The 19,511-nt window shown below is 37.3% G+C and overlaps 1 protein-coding gene across 30 annotated transcripts in view; it reads left to right on the top strand.

Moving 5' to 3' along the window:
- The window catches only part of NEB (nebulin), a 214,083-nt gene extending 196,514 nt beyond the window's left edge, over positions 1-17,569 (top strand). For 8 of the 30 annotated variants that reach the window (XM_045479788.1, XM_045479819.1, XM_045479815.1 and 5 more), the window contains 16 exons: positions 890-982; positions 1,472-1,564; positions 2,547-2,639; positions 4,347-4,439; positions 5,393-5,485; positions 6,046-6,138; positions 6,692-6,784; positions 8,527-8,619; positions 8,919-9,011; positions 9,340-9,432; positions 10,482-10,589; positions 10,696-10,879; positions 11,185-11,277; positions 12,173-12,337; positions 12,654-12,760; positions 16,813-17,569. In XM_045479788.1, the coding sequence (XP_045335744.1) occupies positions 890-982; positions 1,472-1,564; positions 2,547-2,639; positions 4,347-4,439; positions 5,393-5,485; positions 6,046-6,138; positions 6,692-6,784; positions 8,527-8,619; positions 8,919-9,011; positions 9,340-9,432; positions 10,482-10,589; positions 10,696-10,879; positions 11,185-11,277; positions 12,173-12,337; positions 12,654-12,760; positions 16,813-16,986 (1,761 nt within the window). In that variant the 3' untranslated portion in view covers positions 16,987-17,569. The remainder of the gene's footprint in view (positions 1-889; positions 983-1,471; positions 1,565-2,546; positions 2,640-4,346; positions 4,440-5,392; positions 5,486-6,045; positions 6,139-6,691; positions 6,785-8,526; positions 8,620-8,918; positions 9,012-9,339; positions 9,433-10,481; positions 10,590-10,695; positions 10,880-11,184; positions 11,278-12,172; positions 12,338-12,653; positions 12,761-16,812) is intronic. The other 22 variants (XM_045479795.1, XM_045479792.1, XM_045479791.1 and 19 more) reach the window with 22 other exon arrangements.
- The last annotated feature ends 1,942 nt before the right edge of the window (positions 17,570-19,511 follow it).

Here is a 19,511-nt window from a genome sequence, read left to right as displayed (position 1 = left end):
CAAACACGGTAGATTTTTAAAGATCCCTAAAAGTTTCTCAGCAAAACAAAGATATCACCACTAGTCTGTCAGTATTTTCAGAATTAATCTGTGACACAAATTCCCACGTTGTTCATGTTGACCCCACCCGTGCTCAAGTACACCATAGGATCTATTTATTTGAAAAGAATTCATTCATTTCTTTAGGCTGACAATTCTTAACATTAATCAAGAGGGAAGAAGGTAAAGGAGGCCAGAGGCTCAAGAAGTTCCTTACTCTTTTCATTAAAATTTACAGACCTTTGATATGACCCCTAAAAAATAGGGACATCCCTCAGTTTGAAAACTAGTAATTTACATGATCCAACAGTCATCAGGAATTTCCAGGGAAGAATTTCTGAAAAACACACTGTTTAAATCTTGTCATATTAAGGGCACCTACAGACTAGGTGCCGCCTACGAATTTTCAGTAGAAAACACAAAACAAAATTCTCAATAAACCTGAAAGAATAGTGTGTCACATGATTATAAGATTTTAAACCACATAACCTATGTATTAAGTACAAATCTACCGTGGACCTACTGATACTAAATGTCATGAAATGGTTAGATTTTTCTCATTGTTGAATTTATTACCACTTTTTAATGAATTTTAGGACTGTATTAAGTGTTGACTATAGAAAACGTGTACTAAATTACACATTTGTGTGTAAAGTAGTCTTCAAGGTAGTAAAATTACTACTTTTGAAGAGGGAACATAAAATTTTGTGGAGTTTCTTTTGCTTATCCCTTGAGTGTCTTATCTGAAAGCAGATTGTTTTTAGGGGTTTCCACCACACAGCCCACACATGTGGCTATAATCTAAAGGATTCATGGTCATTTTACCTTTTTGGCTAATTATCTCCTACAGGTTATGTACAAAGAAAACCTGGGAACAGGCATTCCAACCCCTGTCACTCCAGAGATTGAGAGAGTCAAACGCAATCAAGAGAACTTTAGCTCGGTATTTACAAATATATCAAATAAGAAACTCTATTTCCCCATTTAAAAATTTACAAGAATAACCCATTATCCTTTTTTTTTTTTTTTAAAGTAACATCTTAACAATCCTGTGTGTGCGTATGCGTGTTATTACCTGACCCAAACCATCTGGACTTAAACATAGTGACTCACTTTTCTGATGGTACTTTAACATTTTTAGCGACTGACAAGTGTGGATACTTAGGTCTGAATTACTGTATGGAGAATTAACACCAGATCCCTCATCATTATACTCATTTCCTATAACCAATGTACTTTTTCATCCCCAGAATTAGCATGGTAGACTTCATCATTAAAGTGGTGAAGAAAAAGGAAAAGCATTATCCTTACTAAATTAATTACTCACCGAAAGATTCCCTCTTCACACCAACTCCCTGCCCCTGATTTTCTCCCTTCCTTAATCTTTGTGCCTGTTTTGAATGTCTTTTGGGTGCTTTCTTGTATCTCACAGGTTTTGTACAAAGAAAATTTGGGGAAAGGAACCCCAACACCTATCACTCCAGAGATGGAGAGAGTCAAACGCAATCAAGAGAACTTTAGCTCGGTATTTCTTAGGGGCATAAATAAAATCCCTTAATTCTTATTTAAAATAATATTTTTAACACATTACAAACATATGATTTTTCTCCCTGTAAAATTACTAAATTCATATAATGAAAATAATGATACCAAATATTACCTCAGTTTTCAACCCAAATCTAATTTAGTAGTTACTTGAGTTCTGGTGTGAAATTTTTAACTGTTTTCCCTAAAACATAACTATTTGTCACTTCCTTTAAAACCCATAATATTCAGTGTTCTGTGTTTTTCCCCTCTCAAATCCTCCTTTAATAACAATAAGTGTTTCTAACTGTTGTGGCATAAGTCAAAAGTAAAAATCTAACATCCTTTCAAAAGGTCAGTGTTAATTTGAATTTTATTTGTGCTTATTCTGGCTCTGTTTGATGTTATTTGTTTGTGTTTGTAGCCTTTTGTAGAAGAATGTGACTCTTAATATTTCCATTCATGAGATGACAGAACAATTTACAGTAACTCAGAAATGTGGCTCAGTTAGTTTGTGTACCACATCAGATATAAATGAGGTTTACTTTGGAATAGCTTAAGGACCATTGAAAGCTAATGTTTATTTAGCTTCTAATACTTATTAATATTTATTTTATTCCCCCCAACCTCTCTCTCTCTCTTGTTCCCTATTTTAGCATTACCAACAACTCATTATGGATATTAATTTCAATGAACTTGAACACTATTTGATCAGGCCTAATACCTCTGTCTTTGAGAGAAGACCTATATTAGTGACTCCTGCCTGCAGCCTGGCAGCTATGTCTCTATTAATGCCACTTAGTGACAGACATCCTACTGTGTGTGACGAAATGTCAAAGTGATTGGTTCTATTTCTTAAAGTTGGTCAGGCCTATTTCATGCCATTATGAAAATAAACAAAAATAGTTTTAGAGACTAGTTTGAAGGTTAATTACCTAAAAGATGGGTCCATGCTGATGTGATTGTTGGTTTTGTGCACACAGATTTTGTACAAAGAGAACTTGAGCAAGGGGACCCCCCTTCCTGTCACTCCTGAGATGGAGCGAGTCAAACGCAATCAAGAAAACTTTAGCTCGGTATTCAGGAGAAACCTCCTTTAATTCCATATTTTAAAAATAATAACAACTTTCTATAAAACAAACTTCTCACTATTAGTGCCTTTAAAATAATGAGTTTAACATTTTTTAATATCATCAACTGGATCCTGTTTTCACGTCTTTTACTTACCATTTGATTCTAACATTTTATACCTTCTATAATAGTCCCTTAAAACTTTTAATTGGTTCCTTTCCTTCTTTTTTCAACTTTTATGTTGCCGCTGGGACTTTTGAAGTTCCTTGATATCCAAAAAACCCAAACACCATAGCTCTTATTTACTCAGAACTCTTGTTATTTGATGCTTCTGGGTTAGCAGAAGTCCTAGACATAGGACTTGAGACCACATGCAGAACTAGTGGCTCTGGCTTGGGAGCAGTGGTTACTTTAACCTAGATCCTATCTGGATAAACACAGGACAGAAAAAGAAAGTAGCTCAGTGTTGGAACCCAAAGCAATCTTATCTTGATACTGTGCTGAACAAGCTATTCCATGAATACAGATCCAGACCTTCTGATTTTTTTTAATATACAAATCAAATCATAAATGTATGTTTAATGTTATTTTTTCTTGTATTAATGCTATTGAAAAATTCCGTAATACTCAGTCTGTGAAACTGCTATATAAGGATCCTAACAGTCACTTATGCCTGAGACAGAAAATCAAATGTCAACAGGAAAATTTAGCTGGAGTTTTTTTTGGGGGGAGCAGGTTTGATCCAAAGTGGCTTTTATTGTCAGTTTAAATATTTTCAGAAAGTTTTATTCTTCCACATAATTAGATCAGTAACTTTCTTTGGTCCCAGTGTCTTTTGGTTTTGTTTTCCTTTGTTTTTAATCACTATTCACTAACCTTTCAATTTTGTTAAATTGTCAATGTAAATTAATGTTACCTTTGGAATGTTATAGTCATTATTTTCCCTGTGGGGGGATGATGATGATGATGATGATGATGATGATTTCTTCTTTTAGAAGAATTAAGGTTTGCATTAATTTTCAAAACTATATTTTAATTATTTTCTTCTACGTTAGAGTAAGTATACTGTTTATATCTGAGATCGTAATGATCCTGACAGTACTGGGCAATTTTTTTTTCCTACATAACCATTGTGTTCATTTTTACACAGGTTGCATTTAGGCAAAGTTGTCCAGTGGTGCATAGAGCTTTCAAGATTCTGTGTGAAATAAATAGTACTGTGTATTAAAACATTACCTTTCTGACTTGGCCACCTCCAGAATTTGAATTTACTCAACAAAGACCAATTTTGCTATATTGCATAAATTTGGCCTGGGGATTTAAATATCTATTATTCTGCAAAATAGATGTTCTATGTAGGTAAAATAGGTATTTGTCAATCTAATTAAAAAATAATTTTTCTATTGTACACTAAGCACTTTAGTGCCTTTATGAAATTATTTGTAATTTTTTCCTTAATTCCCAACACAGGAAACAAACATTCAGTATAATATGAGTTGATATTGAGTTGAATACCAAATACACTGGCACGTTAGCTAAGGAAATATGGAGCGTGTTCTCATCCAGATCTGTATTTGAAGAGATAGGTTGACTTTGTGAATTTGTCTTTCCTGTTTGGTGTCTGTAGTCTCGTACGAGGGTCCCTACAGGACGGATGAAAGGGCTGTTTTGACTGCTTTTGTTTTTTCTGGATGCTCTCTTGTGTCATACAGGTGTTGTATAAAGAAAACCTCGGGAAAGGGATCCCAATTCCCATCACTCCAGAGATGGAGAGAGTCAAACACAATCAAGAAAACTTTAGTTCGGTATTTAAAAGAAAAAAAAAATCCCTTTAACTATTTTTAAACCAAAAATTAATGGCTATAATTTTAATCTAATCAGCTTATCCCAATAAAAACTTTGACTTGTCTTGTTCACAACTTAATGCTGCCATTTCCTATGAATCCATTTCCCCATTTTGGTTAAGTATTAATATAATCATTTGACTTATAAAACAAAAAAGTGTTCAGTGTTCTATCCCAGGCTTTAAAAACATAACCTTCTCAGTGTCTAAGCACCCACATTTATCCTGCTTTGGCAAATCTGATCTGAATGTAAAGCTTATAAAAATTTATTTAGCAAAGATCAGAATGTTGGTCTCATTTCTGTTCTAACTTTCTCTGCCCCTACTGGTGTTTGTACAGATTTTTTGAAGTTTCCTTTTTTAGAATCTTGTCATTGCTCTCCATTTGCTTTAAAAATAAGTAATTCTCCCAATGTGTTCACCCAAACTAAAAATTAAATACTTGGACTTCTTTTGAAAAGTCAACAAAAGAAGGTTTGTGTAGGTATCTTCATATATACAATGTTTCTAAAACCCAAATACCCTTATGTGGATTATTAATAACATTTCCAAATCAAAAATAACTTCCTCGGTTCTCCTTTTGTCTCTTACCCTTTTAATTTTTTTTTCTCTTCCTCATAACAAACTGGGGGCACTAATCCTTCCCTTTCATGGTGCACTCTGTTGCTCAGTGCTACAGGGATTTGTTCAAACAACAAAAATAACAAAACTTTCCTTTCCTATCTCTTCGTTTTTGCTGCTCTTTCCTGCATTCCCTTACTTATGTCTCTAGGCTCGTACAGGTTGGATCTAGAAGCTTCTGGTGTTTCCTCTAACTCATTCTCTTCCTCTTTGCCCTTCTACTCCCCACTTCTCCACAAGTGGGGGAAAGTGGTTGATTGCTCTTTTTGTTCTGGATGCTTTCTTATCATACAGGTGCTATACAAGGAGAACCTGGGGACTGGAATTCCAATCTCCATCACCCCTGAGATGCAGAGAGTCAAACACAATCAAGAAAACCTTAGCTCGGTATTTTGGAAAGAAAGGGAAAAAGAAGATGCCATTTAACCTCGTTATTAAATAGATACTTAACATTTATTCCTTTTTAAAACCCACTACCCTTCCTTTGTTTCTAATATACCTCACTTAGCAAAAAGACATACTTTTACATTTTTATGTTACTACTATGGATTCATTTTTTTTATATTTTAGTTAATTGACTTCTATTCCATCTGGTATTTAAAAAATATTTAAAAAAAGAACACTGGTCTTTAGTTTGCTTGGATAACAACAAAACCGAGTTCTAACCATCTCAAACCCCCACGTGATTGGGAGGCAGTGTGCTCACAGAAATGGAACAATAACATGAATAACTGACAACCTTTCCCCAGCAGCTGAGGTCCTTGCTGCCCTACGGTCCTCTTCCCCAGCCCAAGAATGGCTGCCATTAAAATAGTTTGTGGCAAATTGTCAACCTGTAACTCCTGTGTCATGTGGTAACAAGGAAGTTGAACTTGTCTTTAAGAATCTTAAAAACCAATGAAATATTACTGATGCCTGTTTTTTCTGGATGCTTTCTCATCACACAGGTGTTGTACAAAGAAAATATGGGCAAGGGAACCCCTATACCTGTCACTCCAGAGATGGAGAGAGTCAAACACAATCAAGAAAACCTTAGCTCGGTATTTTGGAAAGAAAGGGAAAAGAAGATGCCATTTAACCTCATAATTAAATAGATATTTAACATTTATTCCTTTTTAAAAACCCACTACCCTTCCTTTGTTTCTAACATACCTCACTTAGCAAAAAGACATACTTTTGCATTTTTACCTTGTTACTATGGCTTCAGTTTTTAATTTTAGTTAATTGACTTCTATTCCATCTGATATTTTAAAATATTTTTGTTTAAGCCACTGGTCTTTAATTTGCTTGGATAACAACAAAACCGAGTTCTAACCATCTCAAACCCCCACGATTGGGAGGCAGTGTGCTCACAGAAATGGAACAATAACATGAATAACTGACAACCTTTCCCCAGCAGCTGAGGTCCTTGCTGCCCTATAGTCCTCTTTCCCAGCCCAAGACTGGCTGCCATTAAAATAGTTTGTGGCAAATTGTCAACCTGTAACTCCTGTGTCATGTGGTAACAAGGAAGTTGAATTCATCCTTAAAATCTTAAAACCAATGAAATATTACTGACGGCTGTTTTTTTCTGGATGCTTTCTCATCACACAGGTGTTGTACAAAGAAAATATGGGCAAGGGAACCCCTATACCTGTCACTCCAGAGATGGAGAGAGTCAAACACAATCAAGAAAATATTAGCTCGGTACTTTGGCAAGAAAAGCAAAAACTACTTCTTTAATGATTTAAAATAATACTTATTAATCCTACTTTTAAAAAACAAATTTTGTGAATTTTGTTTATCACATGTATCCTTCTTTCCTAGAAGGCTACTCTTAGCTTTAACCCTGTAATAACAACATTGCTTTAATCCATAAAGTTCTAATATCAGGAAGTAACAGATTTTCCAATAAAATATCCTTTCACTCATCTCTCCCCAAACTTACTCTCTATCTACTATCCTCAAGGTCTCTTTGTTTTATGCACTCATGAAATTTGGGGGGTGGCATGGTAGGTATGAGAGCTCTTTCTGGAACATCGGAGTTGTGATCTTCTTCAGCTTTTGCACCTATGACTTTTGGTTCTAATTTATCCTGTCAGATTTAGACAAAGAGACCTTGGGGAAATAACCCCTGATTCTCTTCTTCAAGGATAATGACATTTCTATTCCATCGGATATTTTTAAATATTAAAAAAAAAAAAAAAAACTTTCAGTTTGCTTGGATAACAACAAAACTGAGTTCTAACAATCTCAAATCCCCATGTGATTGTTTGGAGGTACTGTGCTCATAGAAATGAAAAAACTAAGATCCACTAGTGATTTCAGCACATGACTATCAATTTACTTAAAAAGGAAAGTGTCACTCGAACTGTTTTTGCTTTGCCAATTTTAATTTTTTTTTTTTTTTTTTTTGTCTTTAGCGTGGTCTTTAACTGTTAGCTTTAGTAAACCATTTCCTGTAAGCCTGTGCTCTGTGATATTATATATATTTAGTGATTACTGGTGGGGGGGGGAGCGGAGATTGGGATTCGTATGGGGAGGACACTAGCTCGTGTAAGGAAGAAGCCTGTGACCCCTCACATCAGCGCTATGTGTGGGTTTCTCCAGTACTTGAGCACAGAGCATCAGAATCACCCGGAGCACTTGTTACATCAGATTGTAGGGCCCTGTCCCCACAGTTTCTCATTTTCTGGGTCTGGTGTGAGGCCAGCAAATTTGCAATTCTAGCAAAGCGCTCAGGCGATGCTGAGCTTGCTATTCAGGGACCCCACTTTGAGAACCATTACTTGAACAGAATTCCTTCTCTTGAACATCATTTCCCAAACCCATTCCCCATGAATGACACTGAAGGGAGACACTGAGGTAAAGGATTTATGGTGATGCTAATGATGTAATCGCTGAGAATATTTTTCCTTACTGAGAAGTTTGCTGGTGAACTAAAGTAGGAGACAGAGCACGGATGACAGCAGGGAACAAAAGAGTAGGAGAAATCCTTGTTTGTGGGCCCAGGATTGTATGGATGTGTCTGTATACAGAGTTGCTGCACAACCAACCATCCAGTCGCCCACTCCTGTGTAGAGACTGGCCCCGCCTTCTCAGTGTCACTCAAGCGCATTCCCCCACAGTCCTTTCTAGATGATCTGTCTGGTGCTTGAAATTCATGGACTAGTGGGCAAATGAAGGCTGTCTTTCATCCTTTTTGGGGCACACTGCAGTTCTGTCAGGTGGTCTGCCAGGATGTCAGGGCAGGGGCCTACCCTGGAAATGTGTGTCTGGCTGTAACTATACTCAGCTTCCTTTGGAAACATACCTCTTTCTGCCTAACCTTGTTGCCTAAATGGTTTGACACCCTGAACCTCATAACAAATTATCTATTCCGTTTAATCTTTTGGTAACTGTAACTTTTTTTTTCTTTTTGGCTTTTTGGATCCATTGGACCCGCGTAGGTTTTGTACAAAGAAAATGTGGGGAAAGCCACCCCAACCCCTGTCACGCCAGAGATGCAGAGAGTCAAACGCAATCAAGAGAACATTAGCTCGGTATTGTCTTGAGAAACGAAAGTGCTTTTAACTTTGCAAAGTAACCCCTGCAGTTTGGCCTGCTCCTAACTCCATCCCAGGTTAAAAACCAGCAAAATGCCAATTTTTTTTAGAATCTCCTGTAAATGACCTACTACATGTATTATTGCCATTAACTATTTTTTTAAGCTTTCTTCTCGAGAGCCGTTCTCACTAATGTAGTAGATTAAACCTGGAGTTTTCTTCCCCAAATCACATTACATTTAATAGCCTGAATATTGCCTCTTGGTGATTTTCGGGTCCAACTTTGTATCTCACAGGTGTTATACAAAGAGAACCTGGGGAAAGCGACCCCTACACCCTTTACTCCTGAGATGGAAAGAGTCAAACGCAATCAAGAAAACTTTAGCTCGGTATTTTGGAGAGGAAAAAAGAAATCGTTACCCTTTTAATAAGCCTGGCAATCATGGTTATATCACTAATTTACCTCACATTTTCCCCAGAACTTTTGTTTTAAGTTCATCTTTACCCACTTAAAAACAACCAACCAACCCCTCCAGCTCAAACTGATTTAATTCTTTCTTCTTCTCTGGCTTTATACAATAACATTTTAATGGCTTTATCTCCCTGATGCGTTTCTTATAGAGTGTGATATAATTGAGCCGTAACACAAGCTAGATGATGGTTTTCAGAACTGGTTTTCTGCTTTCTGATGTCTGGATGCTCTCTTGGCTCCTCTAGGTATTATACAAAGAGAATATGAGAAAAGCAACTCCGACACCTGTTACTCCAGAGATGGAGCGAGCTAAGCGCAACCAAGAAAACATTAGCTCGGTATTGTCTAGGATTAAACACAGGAGTAGTGCAACAACTTGGAAAATAACATTTTAACATCATAGAAACACGCCTTTCTCATTCACTTGGAAAGCACACTAAAATGAAAAAAAAGAAATGCAACATCGTGGAAAATAACATTTTTAACACCATAAAAACATGCACCTTCTCATTCAACTGAAAATTTACATTAAAATTAACACAACTGTGCTTTTAAATTCCAAATGATCATACTAAGAAATAACAAGTTAATTGCCAATGTTTTCTCTTACCTTTATTTTACTCCAAGGTAATCTTATATAACCAACTAGGTAGTCTTACATAACCAACTGTAACAAATTGACTTCCTAACAGCCTCAATCTTCTGCTCTCCTTTATTTTTAAGGTATTCTATGAAACAGGTAATACTCTGAGGTGGATGCCTTCTTTGGCTTTGGTATTTTGGGTTTTTCATGTCTGGAGGACCTTGATTTCTGTGTTAACATATGGGTTTATGAAATCTGGACATAAACCTGTGAAAATGATCACTTGTTTGGAAGGACAGTTGTTTAGGGGCACCTGGTTGGCTCAGTCAGAAGAGCATGCAACTCTTGATCTCAGGGTCATGAGCTTGAGCCCCGTGTTGGGGGTAGAGATTAAATAATACATTAATTAAACTTTTAAAAAATTAAAAGGATAGTTGTTTTCAATGTCAGAATCACACCTAGTGCCAAATAGCATCCAGTCTGCTGGTGCTGCAATTCCCAGCAAATCCAAGAGACCAATTTCTTCCGATCCTCTTTGAAATTCTACTGTGCTCTGTCTCCCTTGAAAATCAGAGTTGCATTTTCAAAGACAAAACTTGTCCTTTCTCTCCTGATGAGAGCCCTGCCCATTTGTCCTCATGCTAATCTGTTCAGCCGTTAGTCAAGGGTATCACTGGGTCTTTCCAGTTGACTCAAGCTTCCCTTCCCAGCTACTTTTATCTCCATGTGCTGGAAAAGTTTTGAGACTTCAGAATTAGAACAGTACCATGATCTGGACTTAATTCACGGTCTCTTCTCTACCAGGTTCTTTATTCTGATAGCTTCCGGAAACAAATACAAGGCAAAGCTGCCTATGTCCTAGACACTCCAGAGATGAGACGGGTGCGGGAGACCCAACGTCACATCTCAACGGTGAGTCCGGGATTCTTCAGGATTGACGGGCCAGCCTGCTGGATCAGGTGGAAAAGGAAATGATCACACCGTCATATTTTTACAAAGTGAATTAATGAAATTTCAGGTGAAATATCATGAAGACTTTGAGAAACACAAGGGTTGCTTCACACCAGTGGTGACGGACCCTATCACTGAACGAGTAAAGAAGAACACACAGGACTTCAGTGACATTAACTACCGAGGTATTCAGAGAAAAGTGGTAGAAATGGAACAAAAACGGAATGACCAGGATCAGGAGACTATTACAGGTATATGATGCCTACAAGGAAAATCAACTCTAAACTGAGGGGGTAGAAGAACAGGAGTGGAATTACCCATAGGAAGGCAAAGGATAAAGGGACCTCAGTCTCTGTTTTCACTAGTTGTAAAAGAAAACTTATTTCACAGCTTGCGAAGCTGATCTCTCTTCTTTCTTCTGCTTTGTTCTCCTCTGAGGACTAAGCTAAATTGGTGTTAGTGGTCCTGTGGTCAATTAAGCTCATGCTTTGCTTTCCAAGATATCAGGAGTCATCCAAAAACATCTGTTCTGATCCTTAATTTCGCTCAATCTTAGGTTTACGTGTCTGGCGTACTAATCCGGGCTCAGTTTTTGACTATGATCCAGCAGAAGACAATATACAATCACGAAGCTTACACATGATTAATGGTATGTTATAGCTTATGACATAAATGTCACCATTTAGTGGGCTAGCATCGGTGACCTCAAGGAAACTCAAGGGTCTTCAGTGTTCTCAGTTGCCATTCCGCAGAGAAACACCTCCCTGACCGGTGGGACAACATCATTTTCTACGAAAATTTGTATCAGGGAAAGATTGCCTCACTGCCTCCATGTAAATCTCCTTAGGCCCCACTATTATCGTTTTGTTTCTAAAGAAAAAAAAGGTAGTACATCTTTCTATTGGAGACATAATGGAAAAAAATACATAGGCACCGGGAAGAGAATGAATTTGACCTTTGGCAACTTTCTGAACACTCTTATGTCATCCAGGAAGATTATTAACAAGACAGGCCACATGCCTTTGTGTCTTCTGTTCATGTTAAAATGTAGAATAATACATAGTGCTTGTCCTTAAAGGATTTACACTCTATTCTCCTGATGGAGAGACAAGTAAATCAGTGGTTACACCCTGACACGTGCAGTTTTAAAGGTCTGCACACAAATTGTAGGAACTCAGAGAAAGGGATCTAAATTAATTTGGAAGTGAGGGAGGGCTTTCTGGAGGAGTTTAATGTGGAGTTTGTGAATTTTTATGAGCCAGGAAATCGGACAGGGTGGAGGGAAGGGGTTGTGGGCCAGGACAGGCTGAGATTTGAAGCGTGGCTGTACCGTTTAGCAGTCACGCGCCCTTCGGTAAGTCACTTCAGCTGTCATGTGGAAAATGAGGATGACAACCACATGATATACAAGGGTTTCGAGGGTTTAATCCGTGGAAGTCTACCGAAAACCACGCTTCGCAAATCCCCCACCCCACCGAACTGAGATTCATTACAGTCAGGCTTTGCTACCGCGTAAGTTTCACGCCTGCTCCCCCACCCGCCAGCGCAAGCGCAGCGCCGGAGCCGGGAGCAGTCGCGGTCGGCCAGCGCGCTGAGCGTCAGCGGCGTCAGCGGCGGCGGCGAGGACAAGTCCGAGCACTCGGAAGCGGCCGACCAGCGCCTCTCCACCTACAGCGACGGCGGCGTCTTCTTCTCGGCCACCTCCACAGGTACAAGTGGGTGGCGCTGCCCTGGACAGTCGCGGCCCGCCCGCTGACTGGGTTACTAGGGCAGATGCTTTCAGTTAAAAAATTTTTTTAAATCTGGATTTTTAAAAATCATTTCTAATGATAAGAAAAGCCTAGAACTGTGGAGAAGCACATGAAACCAGATGTTTCATTCATTAACTTTTATGAGAGCCTCCTTTCTTGGAAATCGTTCTTTTTAAGTTAGGGGAAAAGAGAACCCTGTTCCACTGTTTGACACTGATTGAATGACGTCTAGCCACCATTTCTTCTCGTAAACTACTTTCCCCCTACCGTGTAGCTTACAAACATGCGAAAACCACGGAACTCCCACAACAGCGATCGTCTTCAGTTGCCACCCAACAGACCACGGTATCCTCTATCCCATCTCACCCATCTACCGCGGGGGTAAGTAAGCAATCAGGAGCTTACTGAAATCATTCTTATCTTTTCATATGTGCAATAATGATTATCGCTATTCTGGTCTTTTTTTTTTTTTAATTCCAAGTTTTAAATTCTAGTTAATTAACATATAGTGTAATATTGGTCTCAGGAATAGACTTTAGTGATTCACCACTTATATACAACACCCAGGGCTCATCACAAGTACCCTCCTTAATGCCCATCACTCATTTAACCCATTATATGCCCACCTCCTCTCTATCACCCCTCAGTTTGTTCTCTGTAGTTAAGAGACTGTCTTAGGGTTTCCTTCCCTGTTTTTATCTTATTTTTCCTTCCATGTAATGCTTTTAATACACATCTCATGTTACCAGTAATATCAGAAACCTTTCATTACCAAACTCAAATTAATTAAAAAGCATTATTCAGTGATTTAGAACAAACTAAAGCAAATGATCATTTGGGGTTCATTGGTCCTACCCACTGTCTTACTGTATTTGCTGCTTGGAATCATTCTTTTTTTTTAATTTTTTTAATTTTTATTTATTTTTTTTAACGTTTATTTATTTTTGAGACAAAGACAGAGCATGAACGGGGGAGGGGCAGAGAGAGAGGGAGACACAGAATCGGAAGCAGGCTCCAGGCTCTGAGCCATCAGCCCAGAGCCCGACACGGGGCTCGAACTCATGGACCAGACCGTGAGATCGTGACCTGAGCTGAAGTCGGATGCTTAACCGACTGAGCCACCCAGGCGCCCCTCATTCTTGAAGAATATATGTATGTGTGCCCATGTCACACATATAAACATGTCATTATTTTAGATTTCCCTTGTTAATATCCATTGAAGAAGAGATAAGTCAAATCATGTTTACAGTTCTGCAGATTACTTAAAAAAACTGTTAGTTTAAAACCCTGGACTCATTCATAATATCACAAAAACATCAATTCTTTAGGGTTGAAATAAAAATATTTGTATGAAGAAACTATCTTTACTAAAAGACATAAAGATCTAAGTATTGAGACCCATTATATTTCAGGAAGGGAATCTTGTAAAGTTGTCATTTTTCCTGAAATAAATACATAAATTCAAGGCAACTCGAGTCAAAATCCTAGAGGAATTTTAAACCATTTTGTGTATTAATCCTAAAATTTATTTGAAAGAGTAAAGATGCAAGAATAATCAAGTAAATTTTGAAAGTGACAATAGGAACCTATTAACCAAATAAGAGCAACACATACTATAAAATTGTTATTAAATATGGATCTTAGCATGGGAATAGATGTGAAAATAGATGAGGTCCAGAAATGGACCCTTAAAGAATTACAGATTAGCAGAGGGAAAAAAAAATCAAAATTGTAAAATACTATAGAAAAGCGGAGACTACTTTTATAATACTGGGGACAGGGGAAGACCTTCCTCAGCAAGTTCTAGAACCTAGGAATGTGTAAGAAAAGACCACATATATTTAACCATAAAACTTTAAGTGTTTTTATAACAAAAAGAAACATGTCAAACTGGAAGAAATATTTGTAGTATACATAACAAAAAGATTTATATCTAAAAAGCATAACACTCAAAAATTCATTGACAAATTATTCCCCTTCCAGTCAAAATAAGAAAGACCTGTACGCAAATGAATAAACAACTTACAGCAGAAGAAATAAAACACCCAACAAAAAAGATGTTCATCAAAAGATGATTGCTAACCAGGAATATGCAAATTAAAACAATAATAAAGTAGCATATTAGAACATTATGGTAGTGAATTAAAAAAATTAACATGCACGTACCATTTGACCTTTCACCTTTAAAAGCTTTTTTTTTTTTTTTTTTTTTTTCCTAAAATACTTGCCTGAAGACAAACATTCGGGGATTAGTGTAAGTAAAAATGGTAACAATTAAATGACCAAAAGTATAGACCTGGCTAATTTGTGATATTACTAAAATATGGAAAGACCTCAAAGCTGTATTAAATGGAAAGAACAGTAAGTATTATTTATAGTATTGTTCTACTTACACAGCAGGAAAGGGGAAACCTATCACTGAATATGAACATGTGTATGTATATTTCAGAATGCTAGGAAAAAATATGTAGGTTATATACTAATTACTAATTAGTGCCTGTTCCTATCAAGAAAATTTGAGCACTTTCAATCTTTGTTTTTATCTCCAAATTGTTACAGTTTTTAAAAATCTTATTTTGCTATTCTAAGAACATTTAACATGAGGTCTACCTTCTTACCATATTTAAAAAAAATTTGGGGGGGGGGGCGGTGCTGGTGCCTAGGTGGCTCAGTCTGACTTCGGCTCAGGTCAGATCTCACAGTTCATGGGTTCAAGCCCCCATCAGGTTCTCTGTCAACATGGAGCTTGCTTCAGATCCTCCCTTCTGTCCCTCTCTCTCAGAAAGATCCTCTCTCTGTCCTTCCCCTGCTCATGCATACTCACTTGCTCTCTCTCAAAAATACATAAAACATTTAGAAAAAACTATTTTTGAGATGAGGGGGAGGAAGGGGCAGAGAGAGGGAGGGAGGGAGAATCCCAGACAGGCTCTGCACTGTCAGATGGAGCCCAACACAGGGCTCAATCTCATGAACTGAACCACGAGATCATGACTTGGGCTGAAATCAAGAGGCAAGACAGATGCTGAGCTGATTGAGCCACCCAGGAGCCCCCCCTTATTGCCACACTTTTAGGTGTTCAGTACATTCTTGTTCACTATAGGTTCAAGGCTGTGTGTGCAGATCTCTAGAGATCTCCAGAACAACAGATCTCTAGAGCTTATTCATCTTGCTTAACTGAAACTTTATGCTTGTTGATTTTAATTCCCCATTTTCCCCTCCCATGTTACAGGTTTTTTTGTTTGTTTTTTTAACATGTGGAGGATAGCTTGTAGCAACTTTTACTACTAACATGCTCCCAAATTCCGAAAGTGAGAGATACATGCAATATTGCTATGGTTTTTCAAATTTTTCTTCTCCAAAACACAAGATTGACTTCCTCAAAAGGGAAGAAAAGGCTATATACAAAACATTCTTTTTTCGTACAATTTTATGAATATATTAACATACTATTAAGTTCATCATTTGAAGTGTACAGGCCCAGTGATTTTCTTTGTTATTCAACCACTACCATAATCTAATTTCCTAATATTTCATCACCCTAAAAAAACCCTGTACCCATCAACAGTCACTCCCCATCCCCCACCATCCAATTGTAAGTGATCCACTAATGTACTTTGTTTCTACTTGCCTATTCAAGACATTTCATGTAAACGAAATCACACAATATGTGATCTTTTGTGACTAGATTCTTTTAACTTAATGGTCTTAGTTCATCTAGTTGTATCATACAGCAATAATTCATTTCCTTTTATCAACAAATAATATTCCATTGTATGACAATCTCACCTTTTCATTCTTCATTCATCAGTTGGTGGGCATTTGGGTTAGTTCCACTTTTGGGCTGCTATCAGTGGCAGATGTAGAAGTTATTATGTGGACGTATTTACCTACGTAGGACCAGAATATGCTAACTCTGTATTTAAGATGGGAGAAACTTCCAAAACTCTATTCGGAGTGGTTGTACCATTTTACATTCTCACCAGCAGTTTATATGGGTTCAAATTTCTCCATATCTTCCCCTAAACTGGTTATTGAGTATCACCATTCTCATGTGTGTGAAGTGGTATTTCATTGTGGTTCTCCCTGATGACTACTAAGGTTTGAACATTTTTTTCAGGAGCTTACGGGCTGTTTGTACATCTCCTTTGGAGAATTCAGATCTTTTGCCCTTCCCCCCACCTTTTATCAGTATTGAATTATAGTTCTTTATATTTTCTGGACGGTAATTCCTTACCAGATAGATGATTTGCAAATATTTTCTCCTATTTTGTGAGTAGTCTTTTTACTTTCTTGGTGGTAGTTGTTCATTCTATTTTGGGCAACTTAAATTTGTGAAGTAAGTTGTAAGAGACCTTAAAACTAGGTGTTTAGGGTACTTGTTGCAAATCTAATATGTATCTTTTTTTTTTACCTTTTTTCATCTTCACAAATAGAAAATCTTCCGTGCCATGTACGACTATATGGCTGCTGATGCAGATGAGGTATCCTTCAGAGACGGAGATGCTATTGTAAATGTTCAGGCGATTGATGAAGGTTGGATGTATGGCACTGTGCAGAGGACCGGCAGGACCGGCATGCTGCCAGCCAACTACGTGGAGGCTATTTAAGCATTTCAAGTATCGCACCTGTCTAGAGGACCTGCAGAACCTCTAGTCAGTATTTCCGTTCAGACACTCCACTGTTACTCAAGCTGCCTAATGATCTTTTTGTGTCAATATGACTAATAGTTATACCATCCCTTAATTTGTTTCTATATGAACTTAAGTAATTCTTCAAGGAAAACAAATGTTAATATCACCAATCTGTTCAATTATTAAACTAGATTTACTTCATTATTTTCTGGACTTGGATATAAAACTTGAGACAACATTAAACCCATAGGTTCATTATTTTTAAAACTGTCATTATTTAAATAAGTTTAATTATAGAATAGGCATTTTAAAAGTCTATGCAATGTTATTGCTGTATCAATCCAGAGTCTTTCTCCATTATGAAAATGTTTAACATTTAATACCAGGATTCTGAACATGTTAAACACATTAAGGAAAAAATGGCAGAAATACTCCCCTTTTCTTGCTTACCGAATGCTGATGCTTTTAATTCTATTCCAGTTCTGAAGTTATAAAGGTGACAGTTGATATAAACTGTTGATAAGCTAGTAACTAATAAAGTCTATAATTCTGCGATAAACACCACTGATGTAATGACTTTTTTAATAGTTTTAAGATCTACAAATAAAAAATTTCAATAAAGCAAATCCATTACATTAGACTTCACCAAAAAAAAAAAAAAAAACTTAAAAAAATGTACTGCTAAAAATGCACAAGCATAGGCTTTCTCAGATCTATACTGTGTTCAGTAAGCTTCCCTTATGGCTCAGCTGATAACATTTTAGAAACAGCTATGGGATCAGCAGGTGACAACCAGGAACTCAGTGGCACAGCAAGTCCCACCACTACTATTTCCCTTTGACCTGCCCCCTCCAATATGCCCTTGGCAATCTCGGAAAAGGGGGCAGGAAATTTATTTGAAGAAATAAAAGCTGAAAACTTCCCAAACCTAAGGAAGGAAATAAAATTCAGATCCAGGAGGCACAGAAGTCTCAACAAAATCAACGTCATGGAGTTCCATACCAAAAAACAGTAATTAAAATGGCAAAATTACTAACAAGAGATTTTAAAAGCAACAAAATAAAAAGTTACATACAAGAGTAACTCTGTAAGGCTATCAGGGGATTTTTCAGTTGAAACTCCACAGGCCAGAAAGGAGTGGCATAACATAATTCAAACTGATGAGAGATAAGCACCTGCAGCCAAGAATATTCTATCCAGCAAGGTTATCATTCAGAAAAGGAGACAGAGTTTCAAAACAAAAGTAATTCATGATCACGAAATCAATCCTACAAGACATATTAAAGGGGACTCTTTGGAAAGGAAAGGCCATAATATAAGAAAAGTTGGAAGCACAAAAGCAGTAAAACTAAGCATAAAAATCAGTCAAGAAATTCATAAAGAATGTAAAGTATGACACCATTATACCCAAAATGTCAGGGAGGGGAGGGCAAGAACCAAAGAACGGGTTCAAACTTAATGGTCAACTTAACATAGACTGCTAGGTGCAAAAGACATGTTATATGTAAACTTAATGGTAACCACAAATCAAAAACCAGTAATAGATACACAAAAAATAAAGAGAAAGGAATCCAGGGGTACCTGGGTGCCTCAGTTGGTTGAGTGTCTGCCTTCACCTCAGTTCATGATCTCACAGTTCGTGAGTTTGAGCCTGCACTGGGCTCACTGCTATCAGCAAAGAGCCTGCTTCAGATCCTCTGTTCCCCTCTCTCTTCCCCTCCCCTGATTGCGCTCTCTCTCAAAAATAAACCTTTAAAAAAGAGAGAAAGGAGTCCAACTACATCACTAAAGAAAGCCAGCAAACCATGAGAGAAGGAAACGGGAGAAGACTGGAACAGAGAAGAACTACAAAACAACCATAAAACAAGTAACAAAAAAGCAATTAAGTACACACCTACCAATAATTACTTTGAATGTAAATGGAGTAAATGTTCCAATCTAAAGACATAAAGTGATGATGGAATGGATAAAAAAGCAAGATCCATCTTGATGCCGCCTATATGCAAATGGAAGTGAAAAGAAAGCTGAGGTAGCAATACTTACATAGGACAAAATCACTAAAACAAAGACAAAGAAGGACACTATATAATCATAAAAGGGACAATCCAACAAAAAGATATACCAATTGGGGGCACCTTTGAGCCTCATGTTGGGTGTAGAGATTACTTACATAAATAAACTTTAAAAAAAAAAGATATAACAATTGTAAATTGGGGAGTAGCCAAATACATAAAGCAGCTAATAAAAGACATAAAGGAATTGACAGTAATACAGTAATAGTAGGGGACTTAAACACCCCACTTACATCAATGGATAGATCATCCAAACAAAATCAACAAGGAAACAGTGACTCTGTATGAGACAATGGACCAGATCGATCTAACAGATATATTCAGAACAGTCTATCCTAAAACAGAAGACACATTCTATCCTAAAACAGAACACACATTCAAGTGCACATGAACATTCTCTAGAAGAGATCACCTATTAGGCCACAAAAC

The sequence above is a fragment of the Leopardus geoffroyi genome, chromosome C1 (assembly GCF_018350155.1).
Source record: "Leopardus geoffroyi isolate Oge1 chromosome C1, O.geoffroyi_Oge1_pat1.0, whole genome shotgun sequence".
In the NCBI taxonomy this organism is placed as follows: domain Eukaryota; kingdom Metazoa; phylum Chordata; class Mammalia; order Carnivora; family Felidae; genus Leopardus; species Leopardus geoffroyi.
Note: the sequence above shows the minus strand (reverse complement) of the source record. Positions and strands in the feature narration are given on the sequence as shown.